General features: G+C 46.8%; 1 protein-coding gene across 4 annotated transcripts in view; it reads right to left on the bottom strand.

Moving 5' to 3' along the window:
• Window positions 1-10,171, bottom strand: part of kif13ba (kinesin family member 13Ba) — a 116,994-nt gene extending 106,823 nt beyond the window's left edge. For all 4 annotated transcript variants that reach the window (XM_063183846.1, XM_063183849.1, XM_063183847.1 and 1 more), the window contains exons 1-2: window positions 8,838-10,171; window positions 1,287-1,380 (exon numbers count right to left, since the gene is read on the bottom strand). In XM_063183846.1, coding sequence (XP_063039916.1) covers window positions 1,287-1,380; window positions 8,838-8,907 — 164 coding nt within the window. In that variant the 5' untranslated portion in view covers window positions 8,908-10,171. The remainder of the gene's footprint in view (window positions 1-1,286; window positions 1,381-8,837) is intronic.
• Window positions 10,172-19,271: the final 9,100 nt, after the last annotated feature.

The raw sequence follows: 19,271 nt of genomic DNA, 5'->3' as shown, positions 1-19,271 counted from the left end.
AATTTCAAAAATAACAAAAACAATAACAAATCACATTCCAACGCCCCCCTTAAGTATTCACCTTTGACCTCTAACCCCCCCAGGACAAACTCCACGATCTCCATGACCCCTGCTATCCTCCTTACCCCTAAATCTCTCTCCTGCTCTCAGCAGGTAAACATCCCAGTTGACCCTGACCGTGACCCAGGCCTGATACGGACCAGATAACGGGGAGCTGAGAGGGGGGGAGAGTCTTTGGCTTAGGCTCTTCCCTGGACATCAGAGGGCAGGAAAGGAGAGGGGAGTGTGTGTGTGTGTGTGTGTGTGTGTGTGTGTGTGTGTGTGTGTGTGTGTGTGTGTGTGTGTGCGTGTGTGCGTGTGTGTAACTTTTTACAAGGGAAGAGAGTGCATTCTCTGACACAGCAGGCTGTGAGTGACTGTGGGTTCTTGCTGCACTATGGAGAAAAGCAAGGATATGAAATCCAACCTCAGAGAGGAAACGCACAAACGCAGCACACATGATAATCGCACACACGGACGCAGGCACGCACGCACACAACTCAGAGAGAAGAAACTAGCCAGGAACAGCACCTCCCGACACGCAAACACCCCACAAGCTGACTTTGCATATGTAGGCTTGTGGCAGTGCACTCCTGACCTTAGAGGGAAGGAATCATTTAGGGTAAAAAAAAAAGGAACGCACACCCCCAACCTCACCTCCACCGTACACCTGCCCTAACACACACACACACACACACACACACACACACACACACACACACACACACACACACACGTTAGGCAGCCTCACCTTCCTGCTGTGTGTTTCTCAAAGTTGGCACTGCACTGACCCAAAAAGTCCAACAGTGGTAGCCGTGTGTGTGTGGCAGTAGAGCATATAGCTGAGGTCTGCACTAGCCCAATTTGAACGTCAATATGCAGCTATTTGTATTTCCCCCAGGTACACCTACCAGAGACGTTCTTAATACACAGAATACAGAATACAGAATCTTTGCACCTACTCTTTTCATTTATTTGTGTGTGTGTGTGTGTGTGTGTGTGTGTGTGTGTGTGTGTGTGTGTGTGTGTGTGTGTGTGTGTGTGTGTGTGTGTGTGTGTGTGTGTGTGTGTGTGTGTGTGTGTATAGTTTTGTTCAGAGTATGCTGGCCTAGTAAGCTTCTTTGCAGTGTGTGAATGCATAGTACTAGTAATATGAGGCTTTGTGTGACCATATCCAGTTATCACTGGCCAAATAATCCAGTTTCTGCCCCACCCCATCCACGTCTGTATAGTATACTGTAGCGTACCTGCTGTCCGTCTTCCCCAGGTTGGTGCCAGCAGGCTGCAGGAAGGTCTGATTGCCTTCCATGTCTATGACACATTTTGTGTTCAGGTCCTTTTCTGCAGAGAGAGAGAGAGAGAGAGAGAGAGAGAGAGAGAGAGAGAGAGAGAGAGAGAGAGAGAGAGAGAGAGAGAGAGAGAGAGAGAGAATGCATTTAAAACAACAAGTCAAACCACAAATTATTGCTGATTTGTCAGAGTTCTAAGCACAAACTGCATTTTGATTTTTAGTCAACACAGACATTTATGTGGCTTGAGCAAGACAAGGGCAATCAGTTCATTCAGAGAAGCAAAAACAATTTAAAAAATCCTTTTTTGCACCATCGTCATGATTTTCCATTTGGACATTATATTGTTTCCAGATCGTGACAGATATCAAGAGGGGGCTCTCTCTCCTCTCCTGAAGCACATTATTCATCCCCAACTCTGCATGATATCCTCCATGTGTGTGTGTGTGTGTGTGTGTGTGTGTGTGTGTGTGTGTGTGTGCGCGTGTGCGTGCGTGTGTGCGTGCGCACTGTGCACATGTTGGAGGCAACGAAAACATTATGACAGCCCAGCATCTCAGATGACACAGCGTGCATGCATCCCCCATTGCAATCGGACCGGATTGCAAGCGGCTGGCGAATCTCTATATGAATACCAGCGACAGAGCTGAAAACCACAAGAAAGGGCCCTACCGTGGCTTAACGGTAGGGCACTCATCTACTATGCGGACGACCCGGGTTCGATTCCCCGCCCGGGTCCTTTGCCAGCCCTTCCCCATCTCTCTCGCCACTTGCTTCTTGTCACCATCTTCACTGTACTATCATGAATAAAGTTAAAAAAAAGACACACAAAAAAATAGAAAACCACAACAAAGGCATTCCACCAGCCCTCAGCTCGGTTCAGCTCAGCACCTCATGTTTAAATGGGACAAGGCTTCTCAGACTTTTTTGGGTTGTTATTACTTACGGTCCTCTGGAGCAGAATGCTTTCCAGAGACCCCCTCATAATTGTGTCACAAAAAAATTGTGTTGTGCCATGCGTCACATTTTTTTTTTTTATTCTGCTTTTTGAATGACTCAACTACCCACCACAGAAAGTGAGGAGGAACACTGTCACAAATTATTTACAAAGTAAAAACTTTTTTCCACAGAGACCCTTGCAACATGCCGTGGACCCCCACTTTGAGAACCCCTGAAATAGGACACGACACGCTTCATGTATGTTTGTCCCATCACTCATAACCATAGGAGATTGAGTAGACAGATGAAGCTAACAATGTTACAGTAGGCTAAACCTATTGACTGACTGGATGACAGACTGGTTATCCTATTGAACTCATCTGGTTGCCTCGTTAACCAAATCAAGACTCGTTAGGAGAAGTGATGGTATCTCCGGCTGCCATTTTGTATTATCTGCTGTGCCAACAAGCCTTTTTCATGTAACCCCAGACACCTTCAATTCAAAATAAGTCACATAGACAGTAGCATAGACATAAACATACATGCTTTCTGCCTGAAACTTTATACAGGAGTCCCACTGGTCACCATTATGGAGACAGAAACTGACAATTGACAGGGACCGCCTCACTAAACAAACACGGGTTATCATGGCCGCTGAAAGATATGAAAAATGGACTAATGTTTAGTCCCTCATCTACTGCTTCGAAGCAAAAGAGAACTTGTTTGTCACTGGGAGAAAGGCCATTAACCCCCATGACGAACTAGTTATCCTATGGAACTGATTTGACTCGTTAACCAAATTAAGCTTCATTAGGAGAAGTGACGGTATCTCCAGCTGTCATCTGGTGTTATCTGCCGTGTCGATCTGCATGCGTGCTGCACACTGCGTAGCTCTAGGGAGGGACTGGGAGGGAGGATGTGGCTCTGACTCTGAGTGACTGCAGTGGAGCCTCCAGTCCACCACCCATCAGGCAGGCGAGGCGAGCTACTTCCTCCCACCATATGGAGGGCCCTAATAATAGTCCTGTTAATCATTGTTGCTGTTGTCCAGGGCAGGCAGCTGCACCACTCCACTCCACTCCACTCAACTCGACGTGGCCCCATCCCCATCTCTCATCCCATCTCCCCCAGCCTGGCTTCCTCCACTCCGCAGTCACAAGAGGATGGTCGCTCATACACACACAGACACACACAGACACACACAGGCACACACAGACACACACAGACACACACAGACACACTCTGTACAATCTAGTTGTGATGTATGTCCTCCACAGTCACAAGGGGATCTGATGGGCTGTATACGCACACACACGCACGTATGCACACAGGCACAGAGGGTCCGTCCAACCAAGCTGTGATGGTATGCTTTGTGCATTCATTCAATATACTGTATATTTGCAATCTCTAAAGCCCATCAACAGCCAGAAGAAGGGCGTTCTGATATGCATTGATGAGCTGCAGGCAGCAGAAACAGATTGAGAGCCAACCAAGCTGTGCTCTGCTGGTTTACAGAATCAAGTTGAATGTAGACTTCACACTTTCACAGATGAACTGTAAATAAAAAGGTCACGTTTGCGCACTCTTTACAATTCTCATTTACTGATGTTCTTTTCCAGTTTATTTATTTATATTGACGGGAGATGGCGTTTTAACCTTACGGAGGAAGACCGAAACATTCTTTCCTGCCGATACAGAAGTTAACAAACGGAAAAAATAGTTTTTAAAAAAGAGGGAATTGTGAGGAGTGTACAAACTTTAGTTAATTGTTTACAATATAGCCTAAGAGAAAAAACAGGATCACATGGAACTGAGGGGCCGACTGAGCAAGTTGTGCTGTGCTCTGTGGAGCTGTGTTCTGCTCTGCTGTGTGGGGATGCATAGCCAATCATTCAACAGGTTAATTGGGGGGCTGTTGCAGTGTAAAGCCTATGGAGTGGTCTTTGTGATGGGTGCGCTAATTTGGCTGGAGAGGAAAAGGGAGGGAACTAAAGGCATGCCGCTGCAGAGAGGCAAGCACTTCACCGGGCCAGGGATAGGCTAGGGTTTTTGTGTGTGTGTGTGTGTGTGTGTGTGTGTGTGTGTGTGTGTGTGTGTGTGTGTGTGTGTGTGTGTGTGTGTGTGTGTGTGTGTGTGTGTGTGTGTGTGTGTGTGTGTGTGTGTGTGTACTTGTTTGAGAGGGAGGAAAAACAAGTTCTGCCATGTGCTCGGCAATTGACAAACTGATGATGGGGGAGGAAGGAAACAAGACAGTAAAAGAAACTGAGAGCCAGACAGAGCCAGAGAGAGAGAGAGAGAGAGAGAGAGAGAGAGAGAGAGAGAGAGAGAGAGAGAGAGAGAGAGAGAGAGAGAGAGAGAGAGAGAGAGAGAGAGAGAGCATTACGGAAAGAAAGAGGCAATGAATGAGGGACTGGAAGCAGACAAAAAAAACTGAAAAAAGAGAGATGCAGTACATGATGGAGAGAGACGGTGAGGGTTTGGGAAAAAAAGAGATAAGATTTGACAGGGTGGGGAAAACAAACAACAACAAACAACATACACAAAAATGATAAACACAAAAACTGGAAGCAAGAGAGCAAGATCAAAACAGAACATGACAGAGAGAGGGGAGGATGAAGAATATATGAAAACAACGAAGTGGAAGGACGGAATGCTAAACTGTTACAAACAGGTAAACATGGGGCCTGAAGAAAGGAAGACAAAGTAGAGAGAGAGCGAGAGAGAGAGAGAGAGAGATCCTACAGTAACAAAGAGGAGCAGAGAAAGAAAGAGGAAATGAGAGGAAGAGACAGAAAAACACAAGGAAAGAAGAGAATAAAAGCACAGGGACAGAAGGAAACAGAGTATGAGAGGGAAAGATCTAGATAGCTTGGGGGACACGGGGAAAGAGAGAGATAACCGTGAAAGCGAATAAAGAAGGGAACAGAGGGGAAGAGGGAGCCAACGGAAGGGCAACAGAGCTGTGCCAGTTAACCCTTTCAGAGCTTCATCTGTACCAGTTAACACTTTCAGTGCTGCATCTGTGGCAGTTCAACATAGTGCCACAAAAGCATTAACCCTTAAATGGGGTGAAGCTGAGTGATTTAAGAGAATTAACCCTTCAAGACGGTGCATGTGACACACTTAATTTACACGTTGCATTGATGTGCTTTCACTGTATTCTGTTCACGGTGGCATACCAGAGATTAACCCTTTAAATGGCTGTAGTCAACCAAGTTACCCTTTAATGACCAGTTAATATTAGTTCAAGGGAAGGGAGTTGAACCATCTAACCCCTTTAAGGTGGGGCAAGTGAACGTTTTACCCGTTTCAGGGTTGCTGCTGAGAGGTTTAACCCTTTCAGAGGTTTACATTCTGGCAAGTCAGAACAGGGCAGGCAACAGGGAGTCCAATGGAGCCTGAAGGAAACGCAAGCATCCTGTCACTTACTGCAGGGCTGCACAAACTGTTGGCTTAGCATCCGCACAGGGCTAGCCTAGCATGCCCTGCCTGAACCCAACAGCTCATATGGTGTGAAGGTGTGAATTAGGCAATAGGAGGGCGCTGGTTTCCTGCCAGAGCGTTGGCAGGATGATAAGGGTACTGGAGGGGGGGAAGAGAATAGGAGAGGAAGAGGAGAGGAGAGGAGGGTACAGAACCAACCCCACACTGAACTCTGTTGTCATGACAACAGGCAGACCTGCGGTGCATGGTCCTTTGCCTACATATCCTTTGTCCAACCCCACATGAATTGTACCCCACTGCATTACATAACTTGTATTGCACTCTGTGAGATGTCACCCCTACACTGTCCACGACTCCACGGTCTTAAGTTCAATGCAGCTGAGAGTTGAATTAAAGAGCCATTCTTAGTGTTGGCTCCACAATACATTACTTTACATTCAATCCATTACACTTAGCAGACACTTTTATTCAAAGTGACGTCCATTTCATTACACTCAGACTCTTTTATACAAGTGACATCCAGAGTGCCTTACAGTTATTGTACGTAATGAATACAGTCTCTATGTCTGGAGTAATGTGCAGTTAGTAAGCCGTTTATGGATGTTTTTTAAACACATTGGTTTGGCCTCTCGTTTACACGTAAATGGAGTTTTAGTAGCCTCATTTCAAAACTGTGAATGAAAATATATCCCAATTTAAGGGGCTAAAACGCACTTTCTACAATGGCGTTTTTAATTTTATCCACACGTTGTGTTTATACGTAAAGGGTAAATACGTAAAAACCCTGCATTTAAAAATACCCAAATACGTGTAACCAGCACCTCGTATGGCTTGCTCAACTGGACTTCTTCAGTCATGAAAGAGGGCGCAGGAGCCCACATTCTCCTCCATAGTATGTGATACAAATATGAAACCTGGCCGTGCTCCAATCCAAAGACCAACTCCCTCACTCACCACTTGTCAATTTCCACAGCTGCCCCATTTCAGCCTAAATATTATACGCAGATGACTTCCTAGTCTAGATAACATGCCTTTACAATGTGCAACAGCAAGCGCATCACAAGCCATTGTGGAAACTCAAGAGCGTGTAACTGAATGTTTGCAATGGTGCCAAACATAGCAACATGCTGTTACATGACATTAAGACTTTGTCTTCCACTGCTCGACTTCCTGAAGTGATCCCAGCATTCAGTTCAGCACAAACAAACTTGTCATGTCGAACAAAGCCAGTCTGTGATTTTAACTAATATCAAGTGTGATTTACTCGCTGGCCTAGTTTCCAGTGGAAGCTTTCGTTTTGGCAGTGCCGACTCTGTCCGACTGCACTAAGCACAGCACAGCACAGCAGAGCCGAGTACAGAAGAACAGCGGAGACGATTCAGTTGAAGCACAGCTGAGGGAAGAAGAAAAGAGAGGGGGGAGCAACGAGTATGTTTTCACTTTCTGAGGCCTCTCCAAAAGTTGGCCAGACTGTGTGTGTGTGTGTGTGTGTGTGTGTGTGTGTGTGTGTGTGTGTGTGTGTGTGTGTGTGTGTGTGTGTGTGTGTGTGTGTGTGTGTGTGTGTGAGAGATAGAGAGAGTGCGGGAGAGAGAATGAGTGTATGCACGGGTGCGTGTGCATGTGTATGTGTGTGCGTGCCTGTGCGTATGCGTGTGCGCGTGCGTGCGTGTGTGGACTGTCAGTGGGGGACTGGGGAGAGCGAGTGAGAGAGCGCATCTGTGCATGTTTCTTCGAAGGCCCAGCAACTCTGGCGTCCCTGGGAACATGCTCCGTTATGCAACGCTGGCAAACACACCATTCAGGCAGCACCTCTTCCTGCCTTTGTCCCCACTCCCCAGCCATGCAAAGCTACACACACACAGCGCCTTTTTGAGGGGGGGAGGCATAGCCACAGCATAGGCCAGGGGGAGTGAAAGCACACTTAAAAACTTCAACAGGACTGGTAGAGCTGAACAAACGTTCAACTTCAACAGGAGTGGCAGTGGCCCGTGTTTAACATGGGTAATGCGAGAGTCGTGCGGTGAATAAAGCGGACTAGATGTGGCTCAGCTAGGGGACGAATACATTACCTTACATGGGGATTAACTGTCATTTGCTCTGACAGTTGACACAGCGGAGTGGGTTTTTGTAAGAGTGAACAAATTCACCCATCAAGAGGGGGGTTTCTGTTTCGACAAGTCTTTGTTAGAGAGAGAGAGAGAGAGAGAGAGAGAGAGAGAGAGAGAGAGAGAGAGAGAGAGAGAGAGAGAGAGAGAGAGAGAGAGAGAGAGAGATTTGGGTTGAGGGGGTGCATGGTTTGGCTTGGGCTTACAGACATGACAAGGCTGGCCACAAGCAAGATCAAGAGTTGGTTTTGACAGACGAAAGGCCAGGGGGGTGACAGCCTAAAACCTCAACCGAGGCAAAGTCTTGTGACCGAATTTCTACGCTGAACTGAAGTCCAACACGTGACTTCCTTGGCTACACGGAGCTGAGCGCAGGGAGAGGAGAGGGGAGGGAGGCCGATATTTTTCCGCTCCACAGATCCCTTGTCAAGGGAGGGAGGCACAACATGCTCTCCCACGGCTGGGCACAGAGACCCACTCGCCACACCGCTCTCTCCGTATCCTCGCAGTCTAATTACCGCCGTGTTTAATGACAAGGCGAAAACGGTTTAACTAGCAACGCTCTGGCTTGATAATTGCCAATTTGTCAAGAGACGAATAGAAAAGGGAAAGGGACACGCACACAGCTGCGTTGAAACTGTACAACATTGAAGTCTTTCAGGAAGCTCAATTTATACGCTTCCATGTTGTTATTTTCAGTTTATCGTGAGGAGACACATTCTGACCTAGTTTTGGAAAACAAAGCAAGCTCTAGATTGTGAATGGTTAATGTCAAACTGCTGATCTGTAAGAATGTAAACCACGTCCCTGAGTCTGGTTCTTGTCTAGTCCCGATCGAAAGCAGCATTTCATCCACATGAAATGAGTATTGGGTTAAAAATCACTTGTGCTCTGATGATGACTAATGACAAATCACTGTTGAATGGTGCAAGAGGAAGGAAACACACGAGATAAAGCATTAGTACATCAGTGGTATGTATTGGGTGTGAAGACACCGACTTCCAAAGTTCAAAACACTCACCCCTCCTGTTAAAGGGTCGCACCCGCACAGCGACCTTCACGTTAGAGTCGGTCAGGCTGCTCTCGCCCATGGTGCCCGACTGGTCGCTTCCCCCGGTACTAAGGCAAAGGAAACCAAACCTGACAGGCTGTCTTCACTTGAGTCCCAAATGTGCAGATCCAAGAAACGTTAGAATCCATCCATGTCTACATGGCCCCGGTGTCTAGCAGCCATTGTCTTTCCGAAAATGCTCAGTACTCGGCTTCAGCTTCTACTTGGAGTGCTCCAAGTCAGACACAAGCACATCGCATGTTCCCGTTGAGATGCAAGCAAATACTCGATGCATACGAATAAATCTATAGTATCCGTGTTTACTCAAACACATCAGCAAAAATACATTGCCTGTTCTGTTCGTTCACTCCTATTATGATATGAATATGGTTAATTTTCCCTAGTAACGTCACATCACCTCATCTGAAGGCTTCACGAGACAAGGGTTGTCACTAGGTCCTGGACGTCCTCCATTGAGCAAGGCAAAATTGGTCTGGTTACCAAACAAGATCATTTCCCAAAATCAATGCCAGGAATCCACATGTTAGATGCTTTTCATCCCGCAGCAGAGAATGTGTCCAGACAACCAAGCATCAAATAAGTATGTAGTTCTAGGCTACGACTGTCTCCTCTCAGACTGAATCCAACACCAGACCATAGACAGCGCGTCCTGAACCAGCGCACCTTATTATAAATTTATAGGTGGCAACAAGTTCTTTTACCATATTGTGACTGTACAAAATCTCATAGGGGCTGCCATGGACACCATCACATATTTTTTCTGGCCTAAAAACATATAAGATATTTGTAAAACAGGCTACCAAGATCTGTAGCCACCTCAAGCTAACGGTACCTGTATCTCAAACAAGTACAGCTTGTTTCTTCTATTGTCACAATTTAATTAAAAAGTTTGCAGCAACGAACCCATCTCTGCAGAGATATGCTATCGGTATATGTTCAGCAGAATGATATGCTGAACAAAAATGATAAAATGTGATGCCCCTCTCCTCCTGGATCCGATACAAAACTAACAGTCTAATTAGCTTGGCTATGGCTAATGTTAGCAAACTAACGGGTTGGGTCAAGGAATAGAACTTGGCTGGCTCTGAAGAATCTTGACTGGCAAAACACTTCCTACGGCGAGTCCCACAAGTGTTCTTCTCAAATCCAGCTTCCAGAACGGTGCCAATCCAACATTTCTTCAGGTTCAAAAGAATGACCGGTAAGTTTTCTCCAGACAATGAAAAAAATATCCCCTGAATCAGCACCGCTCTCTCCCAGTGGCAGTGTGGCTAGCCTTCGCACCCTGCTAGCTCTAACCTGGAATAACCTTCTCCCCGCCTCTTCCGACACAGGAGGTCACCCCCAAACTTGAGACGGATATTGGGTTTCGCCATTTAGATGAGGTCTGGACATCAGTTATGAAGAAAATAATTTATTCGGGAGATAATTATGTAACGAATGTAATTTTTGTGAATTATTCATTCACAACACAGTGAATTGTTTTTTCTGGTAGGCCTACATTAAGATTGATCAACTTAATGTTAGCTGTAATCTTTATTTAGGTCTAGGCTAGCCATTTTGCTCCTAGGTAAGCTCCTTGTTGAATATCGTAGGCTAAATAATATTCCTCTTACAAAATGTGTTTTTTGTTTGTCTCAGATGTGCACAAAGTGACAGTCAGAATTTCAACACTCTACAAAGAAAATCACCGACAGCTCGTGTAGCCTACTTTGGTTTAGCGATGACATCTGCTGGTAGAATCGTGTAGCACAGGCCTACTTTAAATCATGCCACACTACCTTGGACGAGTTCCCAGAACCGTGTGGAGTTCCTGCGACCTCTAGTGCCAATGTGTGGGAAATTGGTCCCGATTTTAAGCCTAGAACACTAGAGAGCGCTGTATTGCAATACAATGCAGAGCCGTACATACAGCTCTGATGCAATGGCATTAGTTGGTGGGGAAATTGTATAGATGTAGGTTGGCCACGTCAAAGAACAATTTATGCATTAGAGAGGCAGGTATTATAGGGATGTTAAATTCAGCGTTAAATTAACAAAAGCACTAGCTTTACATCTGATATTAAATGTGAACTTATCTGGTTGTGAATTGAAACAAACACACACGCAAACACACACGCATGCATGCACGCACGAACGCACGCACACATACACACTCTACCGTGACCACAGTCTACTCCTTTAATATATGCTCTCCTCACTGCCTCTCTTTCAGTCCTCTTTTCCCTCCTCCTCCTCCTCCTCATCCTCATCATCATCATCATCATCACCACCACCGTCATCAGGCCTCATAAATATAGTGCATAGGAGTCTAATAGATGTCAATAAATAGGCCATCGCACCACTGCCGTAGGTGATCCATCCCCGCAGGCTTGTTTGCATAAGCAGCAGGAATCCACCAGTGGTCACCAGTGCCTTAATCACGATCCACCAGCAAGCGGTCTTTGAAGCCGGTTAATTTAGAGTAAATGTTACATGGGCCCATGGTTTGCAGGCCACCTGCCAGGGTTGGGGCCTGGCCTGGGAGAGGAGGGGAGGGGGTTTGCATAGGGACATGCATTACTGTTATTGGTCCATCACTGTTACTTGTCCTGTCTTGCACTTTGATGTCAGTCTGTAAATGTCAGTCCTGTGTATGTCTAAGTCCTTTCATGGTATAGAGAGAGAAATGTAATTTCAATTTCCTTGTATGGTGTGCATCGGAAGAAACTGACAATAAAAGTTGACTTGACTTGACATGGGAGGGAGGGGGGTGCAATACTGTACGGGCATGGGGGGCATAAGGGAACTGGGAAGAGGGGAGCTCAAGGCTGGGGAAGGAGTTGTTATAGGGTAGTGTGTTTCTCAATGGGGGCTCTACAGCCCCCCAGGGGGCGTTAGGGAGGCATAGGGGGTGTAAGGATACAACTGAGAAGAGGCGGTGCTTAGTTGCCATTGGACGGCATTAGTCTATGTTACTGCATTAGTCTATTTTCTTTTTTAATACTAAGCGGGGCCTTGGCAGGCTTATGATGGGGTCAAGGGGGAGTTGGCTGGGTTATAATGAGGCCAAGGCAGGCTTTGTTCAATAAGGTTGAAACCCACTGTTATAGGGGAATCAAGAGGTAAAGGGCAGGACGGGGGAGAGGGGGGCTGGGGCGCTGGAGTCTGGGAAAGGAGCAGGGCAGAGGAGACGTGGGAGATGGAGGCAGGAGAGGGGTGATGCCGCTGGGCATAGAGGGGTGAGGGTGATGAGATGGTGCAGGGGGGGGGGGATCTGAGGAGAGGGCAGGAGCTGAGTACTGGGGCAGGGCAGGGCAGAGGAGAGGAGGGGAGATGCATGGGGGCTTTGGAGAAGGAAAGGGGTGCTCAAGATAGGTGAAGAAGGGGCAGGGCAGGGTTGAGTGGAGGTGAGAAGGAGGTGATGAGAGGGGTGCTGGGGTGAGGGGGTCTGAGGAGAGGGGCACTGGAGGTGGGGAGGTGGGTAAGAGGGGCACTGGAGGTGGGGAGGTGGTAGAGACTGAGAGGGGCAGGGCAGATGAGAGGAGGAGAGACGCATGGGGGATGCTCCGCTCCCGTAGGGGCATCTCTATGAGGAAAGGGCAGCATCCTTTGAAGTCAAGTCAGCACGACGCCGCAGCCAATATGTGTGTGTGTGTGATTGCGTGTGTGTATGTGTGTGTGTGTGAATGCGTGCGCGTGTGCGTGTGTGTATGTGTGTGTGTGCGTGTGCGTGTGTGTGTGCGTGTGTGTGTGTGTGTGTGTGTGTGTGTGCCAGCCCCACGCAGCCTTGGCACACATTGCCCACTGGCAGCCACAGCCTGGCTGAAGGGAGTGACAGAGGAAATGCAGAAAAAATATTAGTAGCCTCTTGTAACCTAAAATATTAGTAGCCTATTGTAACCTATAAACTAACATAGTTTTTATTCATAAAGTTTATAATGTTGGCAAATGTGAAATCGTGGGGTGTATCGAACCGTAGGTTATGAATCATGTTCTCTCTCTCTCTCTCTCTCTCTCTCTCTCTCTCTCTCTCTCTCTCTCTCTCTCTCTCTCTCTCTCTCTCTCTCTCTCTCTGTGTGTGTGTGTGTGTGTGTGTGTGTGTGTGTGTGTGTGTGTGTGTGTGTGTGTGTGTGTGTGTGTGTGTGTGTGTGTGTGTGTGTGTGTGTGTGTGTGTGTTTACGTGTTTCTGCCCACTTGTAAATAACAGAAGAGTCTGTCGATGCAACGGTGCTGTGTAAATTGTTGGTGAAGTGGCTACACTGCACTGAATGCCAATTGAATATGCAATTACTCATGTAGTATTTGGCATCACGAAACTTGGCACCACACATAAGCATGTCCCTCGCACGATCCTTACTAGGTTTCAGTTCAATGCGACAAATTGGTAGAAAATTGTTGCATGAAACAGACACACATCCCTGTCATTTATAGATGGAAGATTGAACACCATCTGCGCTGCACAAGAGGGTAGAGGTGGGAGATGGGGGCGGAGATACTACCTGATAGAGCCAACCAGATATCTTGCATCTGTAAACATGTTTGGCACTCTAATTGATTTTGACTCTGTGATATCAGCTCATCTGCCAGACTGCTTGTGAGTAATGGTGGATTGACCTCTTCTCTCAGCTCACCTTCAGTAAACATTTTCCCTTTTTTGAGGATTGTACTGTAATTTCACTGTAGGCTGCATATGCGCACCTTCCACAGACCAGTCAGACCAAAGAGTGCTGGACTAAAAGGAGCCCGCCCAGTAGACACTCTTATCTCCTTGAGATGCTGTGGGAGTTTCCTGCAGTTCTGTCATAGATGTTGACAGAAAGCCACATGCATGCATGACAAGTGACTTTTTACTGTGCCAGCTGTGAGCTCAATAGATTGAATAGAGGCACGAATCGTTTCATGAATCATGAGGCATGAATCATTTGAGTTGTTTATTGAACAGACTCACATAGTGACAGACAGAAATTTGTTTAAAGTTACATGTAGGTTACATAGAGATAAATCTACACACTATAATGCTACGTATATACGTATGTATGGTATATATGGGTCAATGGCGTTTTAGTAGTAGCACGAGTCAGCTAATGCCACCATTAATGGATCAAATGATTTTGTTGTTTTTAGTGGATTATCTAAGCAGTCATTGTAGTATAGGCTACAATCATTACCAATAACAAATTAATTTATGGGAATTAGCTGTGGTTTTATCACCTGACGTCTGAGCCCAATAAAACGTCATTGACCCATATAAATTATCAGTCTGTGATGTTCTGTTTACTTCTCAATCTATGAATCTGGCATCTTCTTCCTTTAACATAAACAAATAATATACAGTACATTTAGATTTTTTTTTAAAAACTTCATATCCCTGCAATTTCCAGTTTCCTTTGTATGAATTTCTTGAAATGGGATTTAGTCTATGAGTTTTTCGCCAGCTGTGCTGAGTCATGTGACCAAAATGTAAATTTGCGCTCAATGTAATAGCTGAATAAATGAATGGATGTATGAATCGAAAGTGCATGGCCAGACACATTGTGAACTCTGTGAACTCTTATATCAGTCTGTTTTCTTTTATAGGCTATTAGACGCGAGCACGCATCATTTCCTCTGCTACAGCTCAAACACGAAATTCTTTCTGTGCGTCAATGTTGCCTGATCAAATCAATTTTGACACTTTCTATGACATGCCAGTTCATCTACTTGTGAATCTGCAACTGAACAACACATCTTTGCCTGTAATTTGTCTTTTTTGCTTGTTTGTCTGTTTGTTGCTCCAAACGATTTGTTGCCGTGTCATTCACAGGCCAATCAGACTGAAGTTGGATGAGATTGGATGGGATGGGATCGCCCAATAGAGGCCGTTATCTCCCAAGATGCACTGGGAGTTTCCAGCCCAGCAGTTTCCATAGTAGACGAGGACAGGAACAGATTGACGTACATACAGTACGTTCATGTGTTTACGGCACTCCTTCATGATGGTAGGGGCTCTGAGCTGAACGAAATATGATTTATATGCATTTAGCATCTGCGGTGATGGGTCGTGATATCCAACAGTGGCGTAGGTGGGTGGGTGCGGCTGTTCTGCTCTGCTCTGCTGTGCCGTTGCCTTATTATCCTTCACTCTCGCTGATGGAGGGAGGGAGGGAGGGAGCCTGTCACTGGCTTCGTTAAGATAACATGATTAGGATAATTGTTCCGGCCGCGGTAATCTGGAGGAAGCGTGGCAGGCGGACGGGTTCGATTTCAGGAACAACCCTTATCTTTACCGAGCGGAGCGGCGCGGCCCAGCAAGGGATGGGTGGGGGTGTGGTGTGGGGGAGGGGTAGGTTGAGGGGCGAGAGGACGGTGATGAGGGTACTGTTGGTGGGGGTGGTGGTGGGTGAAGGGGTTAGGATGGGATGAGCACAGGGGGGCATTGAGTGGGTGGGGCAAGGCAAGGGCAGGATGGGGTGAGAGGAGGTAGAGAGGGGAAGTGGAGGGGGGTGCATGGGACGGGCAGGATTGGGTAAGAGGAGCGTGACGGGTAGTGGAGGTGTTTGGTCAGAGGAGGGGTGGGGTGGGGGTGGCTGAGAGGAGGGGTGGGGTAAGATGGGGCACACCGAGGCGGAGAGACAGTTGGGGGGCAGGGGAGGGGAAGGAGGGGAAGGAGGAAGAGGAGAGGGAGGGATGGGGGGAAAGGGATGGGTGAAGATGGGGGGCGGAGGGTGTGGCAGAGGGAGGGTAGGGAGGGGGGTGGGGGGGAGTGTGTGTGGGAGGGAGGGGGGAGGGGGGAGGGGGTCAAGAAGTGGTTATAGGTAATCAATGGGCCCTCCCTCTGGACAGGCACGACTGAATGATGGGCCTTTCTGAACCATGCCAAAAATATAGATGATCTATAGTCACCCCCCACCCCACACACACACATACACACACACACTCACACACCTTGGCACACACACATACACACACACATGCATGCCCGCACGCACGCACATACACATACGCACACACAAACACACACAAGGGTCAATCCCTGTCAACTCACCAACACCCACACCCACCTACACAGCAACAGACACAGACATAGACACAGACACAGACACAGACACAGACACAGAAACACACACAGACACACAGACACACACACACACACACACACACACACACACACACACACACACACACACACACACACACACCCACACAGAGACACACACACACACTCACACACACACACACACACACACACACACACGCCCAGGGAGGCAACTGGCCACAAGTTACCTGTGCGCAGCAAAGTAGACCGCTCCCGGTTGTAAGCAAGAAGTAAAAGTCCCATCCGTCTTCAGGAGTGGGAGTGCCCAGGAGCTTAGCTGCCTCAAACACAGGGAAGAGCATTAAATCCGCAACGCCGCAGTGGATGAAATTCTGTCATGGCAAATCCGAAGGAACTTTGCCGTCAGCAGTATGGTGGCAGAGGTGTGTTTGTGTGTTTGTGTTTGTGTTTGTGTGTGTGTGTGTGTGTGTGGGTGTGTGTGTGTGTGTGTGTGTGTGTGTGTGTGTGTGTGTGTGTGTGTGTGTGTGTGTGTGTGTGTGTGTGTGTGTGTGTGTCTGTCTGTCTGTGTGTGTGTGCTTGTGTGTGGTAGGGGTATTTGTGTGTGTGTGTGTGTGTGTGTGTGTGTGTGTGTGTGTGTGTGTGTGTGTGTGTGTGTGTGTGTGTGTGTGTGTGTGTGTGTGTGTGTGTGTGTGAGTGCATTGCATTCTCTTTGGCCCCTGTTGGCTGAGCACTAAGTGAGAACGTGGCAGCATCTGTGTTCATATGTGCGGCTGATGAGTCACACACACACACACACACACACACACACACACACACACACACACACACACACACACACACACACACACACACACAGATTAGCGCATTGCAACTCACGCCAGCAGAGTCGCGTCAGAGGCAGGGGACCATGGAGTCCATCTTCATCTTCTTTCTTTCTTTCTTTCTTTCTTTCTTTCTTTCTTTCTTTATGTCTTTCTTTCTTTCTTTCTTTCTACATATTTCGTCTTCTCACTCTTTTCGGTACTCAAGTGTGCCATCTGAAGTCTGAGTTTTTTTTTCTCATTTCAGTTCTTGGAACACTGTCAAGAACACATCTGAAGTCCCTGTTTTTTTCTGGTGATGTACTGTATTAAGCCTTACGCCTTGTCTGTGACAGGAACCTAAAAGAAAACAGACAGTCAAATGCATTTTTTTATGAGCACACTCTAAAGCCAGGCTCAAACTACATGAGTCCTGAGTCCCGATTTTGTGTCCGATTGTGACGTCGGGTTGCGCCGCACTCATAAAGACAATCGCAACTGTCAATCTTATCCCTGACCGTAAACACTCCAGACAATGCCCTACGTTCTATTTTGAGTCATAAATATCAAAATGTGTTTGATATCTACGGTTTGCAATTGGCGACTCTTTGAACCAGCCAAATTCTATTTTCGAACATCGGTCACAATGTGTAAATCTTGCCCGACAATCGCTTGCGGCAGTCCTGGGGTAACGTTCCACCGATTGTCGTAAAGGTGGGTTTCAGCTGAGAATTGGGCTGATAGTCGTGTAGTTTGAGCCTGGCTTAAGAAGGAATGTGTCAGAAATGACATCGGTGTCCCTGAAATACAAATGTACAGTACTGTGTCAGAAATGTGTCAAGAAACTCATGTGCTGTGTGTGCTCAGGAACAACACATTTCATATCATTTCTGACACATTCCTAGTTAGAGTGTACACAATATTTTAAGTGTTCCAGTCATTGCCTTTGTTAGTTTGGACATCCTATGTGCACGACGCTTCTCGTCTTGCCCTTTAAAATTTCACACCATCAACAAACCTTTTGGAGAGGAAAAATACGTAACAAAGGTCAAAACTGTTTTTCTCTTTTCCGCCAGGGGGCGATGCCTTTTGGGGCATACAGTAGTTGTTGTTAAGGCTGGTGGGTCAGGGGAATGAGACTGCTTAAGATGGCGCCTATGCATAGTGCATTACTGCATCTGCGGGAATTCATATTCATTGCTCTCTCTTTCTCCCCCCCTCTCTCTCTCTATCTTTCTCTCTCTCTCTCTCCCTCTCTCTGTCTGTGAAGAGGATGACATACGCTCATGCACATGCGTGCACACACACACACACACACACACACACACACACACACACACACACACACACAGAGACACACACACACACACTCATTCATTGCGCTCTCTAAGTAGGCTGTGGCGATGGTGGCTCGTACATTGGCCCATTATGGAATCCTATCAAGGCAAATGAATTGAAAGGCTTTATGGAGGGGTGGGCATTACTTAAGCAGCCAGATCCAATCTGGGGAGGCTTTTTATTGTGGTCATGCCCACCCAAAGCTGTAGCCTGAACCCCAGCTTCCCTGCACTTCCCGTCTGTCTGTGTGTGTGTGTGTGTGAGAGAGAGAGAGAGAGAGAGAGAGAGAGAGAGAGAGAGAGAGAGAGAGAGAGAGAGAGAGAGAGAGAGAGAGAGAGAGAGAGAGAGAGAACCCTGTCTGGGTACAGCTAGTCGCCCATTGTGTGTGTGTGTGTGTGTGTGTGTGTGTGTGTGTGTGTGTGTGTGTGTGTGTGTGTGTGTGTGTGTGTGTGTGTGTGTGTGTGTGTGTGTGTGTGTGTGTGGGAAGAACAATCAAGAGCGGTAAATGCGAGGTTACTGTCTGCTGTCACTTGGGCATGCGTCACTCATTTACCCCTGCATCACAGCAGCAGCACGGAAAATTCCCAGACAGACACAACACTATACAATTCACTACACTACACTACACTACACTACACTACACTATACTACACTACACTACACTACACTACACTACACTACACTACACTACACTATACTACACTACACTACACTACACTACACTACACTACACTACACTACACTACACTACACTACACTACACTACACTACACTACACTATACACTATACACTACACTAGCTACACTGCACTATTGGGAGGGAAAGTAATCTCTTCGCCCCCTGCTGGCAACGTTCCAAGCCTCTGCATAAAATGAATGGGTCTTTTCTTTAAAAAATTACATCTCGGCCCTGACGACGAAGTGGTAGTAGTGGCTGTCATATAATATGCATGTTGGCCCGTTTTATCGATTCAGGTGGTAAAATGTTCGGTTTTTAACTGATCTGAACTGATTTTAATATTCTTAAAAAAGCTATACAGACCTACACTGACGCGCATGTGTGACGTTTTTCCTCCATGTAATTAGCATAGCCAAATTAGCATAGCCAAACATTAGACAGAGAGGTGGTTACTCGTCACCACAGAAGCCATCATATCTACTAGAGAAGCTAAAACCAAACCAAACTAATCAGGTGTATATATGTGTAATAAGATGCCAATATGGAAC

This window comes from Engraulis encrasicolus, chromosome 19, assembly GCF_034702125.1.
Source record: "Engraulis encrasicolus isolate BLACKSEA-1 chromosome 19, IST_EnEncr_1.0, whole genome shotgun sequence".
Classification (NCBI taxonomy): Eukaryota; Metazoa; Chordata; class Actinopteri; order Clupeiformes; family Engraulidae; genus Engraulis; species Engraulis encrasicolus.
The sequence above is the reverse complement of the archived record's forward strand: the minus strand, read 5'-3'. Positions and strand labels throughout refer to the sequence as shown.